At 52.4% G+C, this 8589-nt stretch overlaps 1 protein-coding gene across 1 annotated transcript; it reads right to left on the bottom strand.

The window, feature by feature from the left end:
• Window positions 1–747: 747 nt before the first annotated feature.
• On the bottom strand, window positions 748–7450 carry RND1 (Rho family GTPase 1). Its single transcript, XM_010964229.3, has 5 exons — window positions 7209–7450; window positions 6339–6426; window positions 3565–3674; window positions 2553–2687; window positions 748–1854 (listed from the first exon to the last, which is right to left on the bottom strand). The coding sequence occupies exons 1-5, from the start codon at window positions 7326–7328 to the stop codon at window positions 1609–1611; spliced, it is 699 nt and encodes a 232-aa protein (XP_010962531.2). The 5' UTR covers window positions 7329–7450; the 3' UTR covers window positions 748–1608.
• Between the last annotated feature and the right edge of the window lie 1139 nt (window positions 7451–8589).

Below are 8589 nucleotides of genomic sequence, written 5' to 3'. Positions count from 1 at the left end.
TGTGATACTGTAGGTAAGGCACTCAACACAGTGTTGAGCATATAGTAAGTACTCAATACACAGGAACTATTCCCAGCACAGTGTGAAACTTAGAAAAAAGACCTAATAGCAGCTGAAGACAAGGGATGTTAAGGCCCCTAAGCTGCTAAGCTGCCATCAACAGGCTGTGGAATTGGAAGGTCAAGAAAGCAGAAGGCATCACCTCTCCTTTAACTCAGAGACCAGAACCCCAGTAACCTCCCAACCTTGGCTTCAGTCTGTCCACCTTCTGCTGGGGCTGGGATCTCAGCAGCTTGGATCCCCTCCTGAGATTTCACTACCTTTTCTCTCTACTCTAGACTCTCTAGGGCAGTTTTGCTCCAGGGACATTTAGCAATATCTGGAGACATTTTTGGTTGTGACAACTCAGGAATGCTACTGACACTGAGCAGGTAGAGGCCAGGGATGCTGCTAAATATCCTCCAAGGTACAAGGTAGCCCCAATAAAGTGTTATCTAGTCCAAAATATCGTTAGTTCTGAGGTTGAGAAACCCTGCTCTAGGGCTGAGGAGATCTTCGTTGGCTTAGCAGGACTTGGGTGGGGAAGGGGATGAGACAGGAGGTCGGGGGAGAGGGAGGAGATCCTTGTTAGAGGTGCCAGGGAACAATGGAGGCAGCCACTCTGCAACCCACAGAAAGGGCCCCAGGACAGCTTTTTCCTCATTAACAAAGACCAAAGGAAACAGAAAGAAACTAAGAAAATGGAGCCAACTTCTTTATATGTCATATTTTTCATTAATAAATAGGTTTTTTCTTCTTTAAACACAGAACATATAACAGATTGAAACACTCCCCCCTCCCCCCAATTCCAAAGACAAGAGTCTATAAAACAAATGCCAGCTATACTGCCCTAAGGGCAGAGAAAGTCTGGTGACCCCCACCCAGCCCTGCCCCCTGCAGCACCACCACCCCCACACTGCAAGAGAAGGGGGTCTGGGGCTTCTCCCTTGGACCCTGGGGACTTAGGTGAGAAGCATGTGAATGTATGATGTCACCTCTCCATGAGGCATGGGCTATGCAAAGATGAGGTTTCCTTCTCATTGGCTCTGACCAGCCCCTGCCTTTCTGATTTAAGTCACGAAGCACCTGAGCTCAGCTCCCCAAGGAGCTGCCTCTTGGCTTCCCCACTCTCCACTCCTCTGCGGCCTCCTATGAGGGGAAGGGAAGGGCTCAGGGACCCCTCCCATCCCCCGGCCTGCATGGAAACACTGTGTGGAAGAGGCATGATGCTGAAGGTGAGGCTTCTGTAGGCCCCCAACCAAAGCCTAGAGGCCAGCATGCCCCCCAAACCCCCACACCTTTCCTTCCTCTGGAGCGGAGGGCACTGGGGCAGCCGCCCCTTCCACCACCTAGTGCCTGGCTTGGGGTGTGATGGTTCTTTCTCAGTGTCAGGTCCTCAAGCCGGGCCTGGCTCTTTCCTTGTCCCATTCCTGTCTCCTTCCAAGCCCTCACCGTGGCCGTCTGAAAAACTCGTGTCCAGTGTCCTAAATTGTCTCCTCCTCCCTCTCCCCGTGCCTCTGCAACCCAAGGGAGGAAGTGGGAGGCTGTCTCCCCTCTCCAACCCCCACTTCACATAATGGAACAGCTTTTGGCCTTTTCCTTCTTGAAGGTAGAAGAGATGAGTTCGGAACGACTGGGGAGGTGGAGCAGTCGCTTGGAGAGGCTTCGGACAGGGCTCTTCGGGGGCACTGGGCTGGGCTTGTTCAGACACACCATGGACGCTGTCCGGAAGATGCTGTGGATACTCTTTTCGGAGGTGAAAGCTGAGCCTTCCAGGTAGATTTCTGCACCCAGCTGCTTGGCTATTGCACAGCCCTGCAGGGGAAGCAAGGTCATCAATACCACGATCCAAAATGGCTCTGAAACACTACCTTCTGAGGTTAGTGGTCCTCCCCAGGGCAGCTCCAGTGGACCCAACTGCCAGTCTCCCACCACCACACTCTGCTGATTATTTTCTGAAGGTGATGCCTGACTGCACCTTGGGATCATCTGAACACTTTTAAAACCATACTGATGCCAGACCAAGTAAATCCAAATTCCTGGAGGTATATCTAGGCATTAGTATTTTAAGAGCTCCCCAGATGATTGTAATGTGAAACAATGGTTTAAAAGAAATGATCCTTACTCTCCCATGTGCATCAGAAATTATCCAGGGATTTAATTTAAAATGCAGTTCCCAAACATTTCTCCTAGAGTGACTCTGTAGGGAAGGAGTCAAGAATTCTAACAAGCACTCTAGTGATTCTAATGCAGGTGATCCACGATGAACAAACAACCACCTGAGAAACACTGGCACGCACAGGAATGGCTCACCTGCCAGACTACAGCATAAATCTGGTACCCACCACGTCTATCCAGGTAACTAGTTTGCTGACTATAGATGGCCCCACAGAATACCAATTCTCTCTTGCCATAGTGGGAGTTTGAGCAAGGGCCACCTTTCAAGCCCTCTCCTGTAGCCTTCCCCAACCCACCCCCGATACACATACAGGTGCCCGCGCCCACACACACACCTGCTCATAAGAGATGGGTGCCTGCTTCTGGTGGGACAGCTCCATCAGAGTGCTCAGGTCTGTTCGCAGGTCTGTCTTACAGCCAATAAGCAAGACACGGGTGCTGGGACAATAATCGAGGATTTCCGTCCTCCACTGAAGAGCCATGCAAAATGGGAAGGAGGAAGGAAGGGGAGTCAGTGGCTGACGGACACCCGGAGAAGCCCAGTTGGCAGCATCAAACACACCATCCAGCTTATCACCAGCCCAGCTCTCCCTCTGAGTCACAGCATCGCCACTGCACTAATTACATCATCTTCCTGCCCATGAGGCCTTTTGGGGCCACAGGAGTGCTGACCCAAGAGTCTGTCCTCCCATTCAACAGCCCAATCACCAGAGAGAGCACAGGGCAAATCTCCTTCTCTCTGCCAAGCACACAGGGTATGGGTTTGCTGCCTCAACCCAGTCACAGGGCTTCACAAGTCCAGAAATCCAGGAAGAGGGCAACCAGTCTCTCTAATGGAAGGAGATAATCCCAGAGTCTTCTGAGAAACTGGGCGAGTTCCACAAGGTATCCTGGGACCCCTCAGTATGGACAAACCTTGCCACCCAGACTAAGGCATTTCCTACCAGCAGCTCAGCTCAGGCCCGCCTGGCTTGCCCAGTCCCAGTAGGCCTGGGATCAAGGTCTATAAAAGCAATCGCCAAAAGGCCCTATCCCCGACCCTCAAACCATACCAGCAGGAAATTCTCTACTCTCCATCCTTCACTTTCTGATTTACCAGCACCACCTTCCTTGCTGGGCATCTGGCAGAGCAGTACGGGATGGGGGGAAAGGCAGGGATGCAGAGGGGACTGGAGATCTGGATTCTAGTCCCAAAGCTGTAGCTAAGGGTGTGGCCTCAGGCAAATCTCTTCCTTCCCTGGCCTCAGTCTCTTCCTTTTACACAAGATGAGATTAGATGACAGGGTCCCCAAGATTCCTTTTTGTTCTCAGGTTGAGCTAGAGACTACAGAGTTTAGCCAGCCTTACCTTCTTGAGTGCACTGTCCACTGTCTCTGGACGGCTGATGTCAAAGCAGAGTAATACTGCATCCGAGTCACTATAGCAGAGTGGACGGACGTTGTCATAGTAGGGAGACCCTGGTGGGGGGAAGAGCAGATGCTGAGCCATGGCATTTGCCCTCCCCTGCAGGCCCAAACCTAGAGAGTCCTGGGACTACCATGCTTGGTCCTTGAGGTTGGTCCCTTGGCCCCACCCATCTCCCAGGAGAATGTGCTGCCACCTGGAAGCTTGGGACCAGAAGGCAGTGCACGAAGATCATCTACTTTTGTCCTGAAAAAGGGAAAGGGGGAAAAATAAAAGGGTGGTGGAGCATAATTTGTCTGTCTGGGTCTCCTACAGTGGGCTTAATTTAAGATCCACCAGTTTTCCGAGTCCCAGAGGAAGATGCTCCCAGCCCCTGCAGAAAGACCAGCGCTTGTTTAAGGTCTCTTTTCTAGAGTCTGCCTGCTGCCCAACCTCTGCTCCCTTCTTTTGCTCCAGGGTCTTCCCAGTGAAGAAACAAACCTGCCTGTTACATAACTGGCTGCCCTGCTTCTCTGCCGTGGGGTCAGAACTAGGAGGTTCTGGAGGCTGGCAGCGGAGGGAGAGCATCAATGATTCAGGGTCCCACTCCTCCTCCCACCCAAATCAGCTTATCCTGAGAAGAGCAAAAGGAAAGCTGTAGCCCCTGTCTTGAGATCTCAGGGAGGCTGACTCAAAGACAGCAGCACCTATAGCTGGGATTTAGAGGCTCGAATAAGGGCCCCTCACTAGGAAGGGAGTAGGCAGTGCAGACCCTGGTGGTCCAATGTGGGAGAAAGCTAAGGATTGAGCCTGGCCCCCTCCACCCTGGAGAAGGAATGGTAGCAGATTTGGAACCCAGACAATCCGTGCTCAGAATAGCAAGCAGCCCCTCTCCCTGCACCGCAATCGCCATGGAGACTGGGGGGGAATCCAAGCTGAGGCGGGGGGTGGGGGGTTGGTTGTAAAAACAAAAGGGAGTAAAGGGGAGTTGGGTTAGCTGCCTGCTCCTTCAGCATTCGGTCCCCATCCCTCTCTGAGGTGGGGTCTTATCTCAGCAGTGCTGAGCAAAGGGAGCACTGCAGTACTGGGGACGGGGGAGGGGAGGAGGCTTCTGTTCTGGCTCCAAGCGATCCCCCTCCCCTAAGACCAGCAAGTGAATAATGGGAACAGCTTCAACCCTGGCCTCAGTGCTGGGAAGCCCCATCCCACACACCCCTGCCAGTCCTCCTTCCTTGTGGGCACTTAATTTGAAAGAGGGAGTTTGAGGCTGACTGATAGCCTGCATCCTTTCAGAATTTGGGAGCTGGGGATGCGACACAGGGAACAGAGACCACCTTGCTGATTTTCCATTATCTGGACTGGGATTCAACGGCTGCATTCTGACTGGGAGGAGAGGGGAGGCAGCAGCAGTGGTGGGAGGGGGCTCTCTGGGGCGGTGGTAGTGAAAAGAGATGAGCTGCAGTAAGATTCTAGGAAGACTGAGAGGTGAGCTGAGTACAGCAAATGAAAAACCATACATCATGCAGCTAAGCTGCATTCCAGTCCAATCCAGCCAGCATAGCACAGTCCAGGATAACCAGAATCCTGCCTCCCCACCCCTGGAACTGCAACGGAGGAAAGCATACCAACCAGGTTGAGGAATTTTTGTTTCGTTTTGTTTGGGGGGGTGGGGAGCAAGGGGAGGCTTGTTTTCCGTCTACCCATCCCCTACCTCCAGTCTTTCCAGACCTCAAGATTGGATCATGGGAGCAACAGCTCTCTGGAGGAGTAGGATGGCATATTTATATGTAACAGGAAACCTCTAGTGATTTATAGTTCCTCTCAAAACTCAGCCTGAATATGCATTTTTGGAGAGGAGTAGATTTTATTTTCTTTCTCCTATTCCTGGTTTTTAGTCCTTAATTATGACTCTGAGCTCAGTCTATTTAAAAAGGGCTAGGGTAAAGAGATAATGGGAAGGGGTCAGAATCAAAGCAGAGGATAGCCTAGCACTAAAGGTTTAGGGATGAGAGGCTGGAAACATATTGCTTTCTACATTCCAGAAAGACAAGAGCATCTTCTACCTTAGCCCAGTCCTGAGGAAGAGGGGAATGGTCAGAGCCAACACCGCTGCTTCCCTGACTATCCACAATGTGACTGTGCCCCATATTAAGCCCCCACCCTCCAAAACATCGATGATGCATTGCTTCATCCCTGAGCCGCAGAGGTATGACAGTGGGGCTGAGCTGCGGCAGGCAAGCAGACAGGCAGCAGTGGCCCGAGATGGAATGCAGGAGAGAAAACTGAGTCAGGAGCAATATTTCCCCAAAGCAGGCTTGTCTCCCTGCCTCAACCATCACTGCCTCCAGCAACACTCCCTCCTGCCTTTTATCTGGCAGTAAAGGCTGCGTGAGTGTGCTGAGTGGCAGGGAGTGGAAACAGAGAAACCCTGACTGCCTCCCCAGTAGTATTCTGGGGTCCATTCACCTCACCATCCCAGCCTTCTGAAGGACAGAGCTATATTCGGAGAAGTGAGTGGCTTCTGGAGTTCATCCACTCTGCACCCTTGGATCAGCCAACTGAGTTGGCCAAACTCTACCCCCATCCCCAACTAAAGAATCTTCGGGTCCCCTTCTTTCAGTTTCCTGGCAAGCAGTATACTCCTTCTCCTCATCAAAGAGGGAAACAATTTCTAAAAGACAGCAGCTACAGCAGAGCAGTGGGGGTGAGAAGAGGACATTTGGAGCCAACAGCCTTACCTGAGGTGTCCCAGAGACTGAGCTCCACTCTCTGTTCCTCTGTCTCCAAGCAGGCTGTGTAATTCTCGAACACAGTAGGCACATACGTCTGTGAAAAGACAGGTACTACTCACACCTTGGATGCGCCAACACTTGTAACCCTCCGATTAGTGCTGTCTACACAAGAAGCCACCCATCCTAGTACACTAAAGTGGCAGGAGATAAGGAGAGGAGGGACACATATGACAGGAGGAGGAGAGTGTAGAGGCACACTTTGCTCCATTGAAGTAAGAAATGTGAATGACTTCCTGCCAGGGACAAGCCCCCCCATATCCTAGATGGTTGGGGACACACACACAGATTCCTCTTGTCCCCAGATTTGTCTGTCTCCCAGTTTCAGTGCCACAGACAACTCTAGCTCTTTATCTTCTCCCCACAAGCCCCTTGGACCAGCAGGGCAGCAGAAAGGAGCAACAGAAGCCTGCCTGGGGACAAGCGCATAGATCCCTTGAGGATGGGTGAAGGCACGGGAAGGTATTATGTCAAGAAGAAACCCCAGACTCTCAAATGCCTCCCTCTCCCAAGAGCTGACTCCAGGATGAAGGGAGGTAGGAGGGGATTTGATCGGAGGCCCACGGGTGAAGAGGTAAGGAGGAGCCAGCGGGGCTGCAGAAGTGGAACAGGTCTCAGGGGAAGCTAAGGCAGGGCGGTCCTCCAGCCAGAAAGCGATCCACCAGCCAGAAAGCGGCTGAGGGTGGGGTGGGGTGAGGTGAGACAGAGCCGGTGGGCAGGTGGGAAGCTACCCCGGCAGGCAGGCAGGCAGGCAGGCAGGCAGGCAGGCAGGCAGGCAGACAGGGAGCAGAGCTGCCCAACGGCGGGCGGGGAACTCACCTCGGGATAGCAGTCCTTCGCCAACACCTGTAACATTGCTGTCTTCCCGCACTGCACATCCCCCACCAGAACGAGCTTACATCTGGCCACGACTGGCTGGGGGGCCCGTCTCTCCTTCATGGCTGCAGCCTCCGCAGGTCCTGCACTAGGATTCAGAGAGGAGAGGGCTGCGCCAGGAGCGCCTTGGCACGCACGGAAGCCGGACTCCCTGCCTCTCTCCGACTGAGAGAGACGCCGGCACAGCCGCTTTATATATCCCAGGTTGAGCCAATGACAAGAGGAGGCAGACCCTGTCACAGCCAATCCCTGAGGTGGGATCCCCTCCAGCAGCCAATGGCAGGAGGATCTGAGTCAGAGCCTTCTCCCTCCCTTCCCTTTCTCTTAAAGCTGCATGGTTGCTTCCTCTGAAAGGGGATTCCCACGTTGTTGTGTATTTGTACTAGTGAGGGGGGAGGAGATGTGAAGCAAAATTTAATGGTCTTGAGTGTCCACCAACGAGTGTCAAAAACAATAAACTAGTCATGAGTGCAGGAAGTGAGGACAAGCTGGAGTTGTCCCAGAAGAGCAAGACCTGCCTAAACTATAGACAGATGGCACCCCTAAGAAGGAGGTGGTCCCAGAAATCTCTGACCCCTTTGTTCCCTGTAATCCCCATCCAAACCCGTTCCCACTTCTGGCTTCCCTTCACAGAAGCTCCTGCTGGACCCCTTTCAACGCCCAAGTCTCTTCCTCAGAAATCACCTTCACCAATAAATAAATAAATAAATAAATAAATAAATAAATAAATAAATAAATAAATAAGCCTCTTTGCATCATCTGGAAAAAACCCACAGAACTCCTGACCCAGAGGTGGGCAGAGAGAAAGGAATGAGGGAGTCTGGCAAGTGGGGATGGGAGAGAGGAGTACAAAGCAAACAAAGTTGCTGTCTGTTTGGCCAGACAACCTCTCACCCCAGGCCTGGCAGGAGCTGCTTTAGGGGTGTTTATTCTGCTGTTTGGGTTTAGCTTCCTGGATGAATCAGGCGCAGGTCCAGTTTCAGGCTGACATCTACGGATGCTGACGTACTGCTTGTGTCACCTGGTTAAAGTCCAGTCTGGAAGACTGGGCCTGGGACTTTGGGATTAGGAAGCTGGAAGGCAAGATGAGGTTGAGATGAGCTACGTAACTGCCTGCCAGCCCTTGGCCCTCAGAGCCCTTCATCTTACCGCCTCTCCACTAGACACACCCACGAGATGTATGCAGGCAGCTTGAAAAACCCACTGATTATTCAGGAACCAGGACAGCCCAGATAAGGCCTCCTGGGGATCAGGGATTGAAGTCAGACTGACCTTGGGCAAAAGTGAGACACTCCAGGGTCCATGCTTAGGTCCCTTCACCTTG

This window comes from Camelus bactrianus, chromosome 12 (genome assembly GCF_048773025.1).
Source record: "Camelus bactrianus isolate YW-2024 breed Bactrian camel chromosome 12, ASM4877302v1, whole genome shotgun sequence".
Lineage (NCBI taxonomy): Eukaryota > Metazoa > Chordata > Mammalia > Artiodactyla > Camelidae > Camelus > Camelus bactrianus.
This window is presented reverse-complemented; position numbering and strand designations above follow the sequence as displayed.

Bases quoted from the DNA above. Each gene is read 5' to 3' on its own strand.
- RND1 (XM_010964229.3), bottom strand. From the start codon at position 7,328: ATGAAGGAGAGACGGGCCCCCCAGCCAGTCGTGGCCAGATGTAAGCTC. The intron at 6,427-7,208 runs GTGAGTTCCCCG...GTCTTTTCACAG, and splicing joins CGAAGGACTGCTATCCCGAG to ACGTATGTGCCTACTGTGTT. The intron at 3,675-6,338 runs GTAAGGCTGTTG...TCCCCCCACCAG, and splicing joins CAGTCTCTGGGACACCTCAG to GGTCTCCCTACTATGACAAC.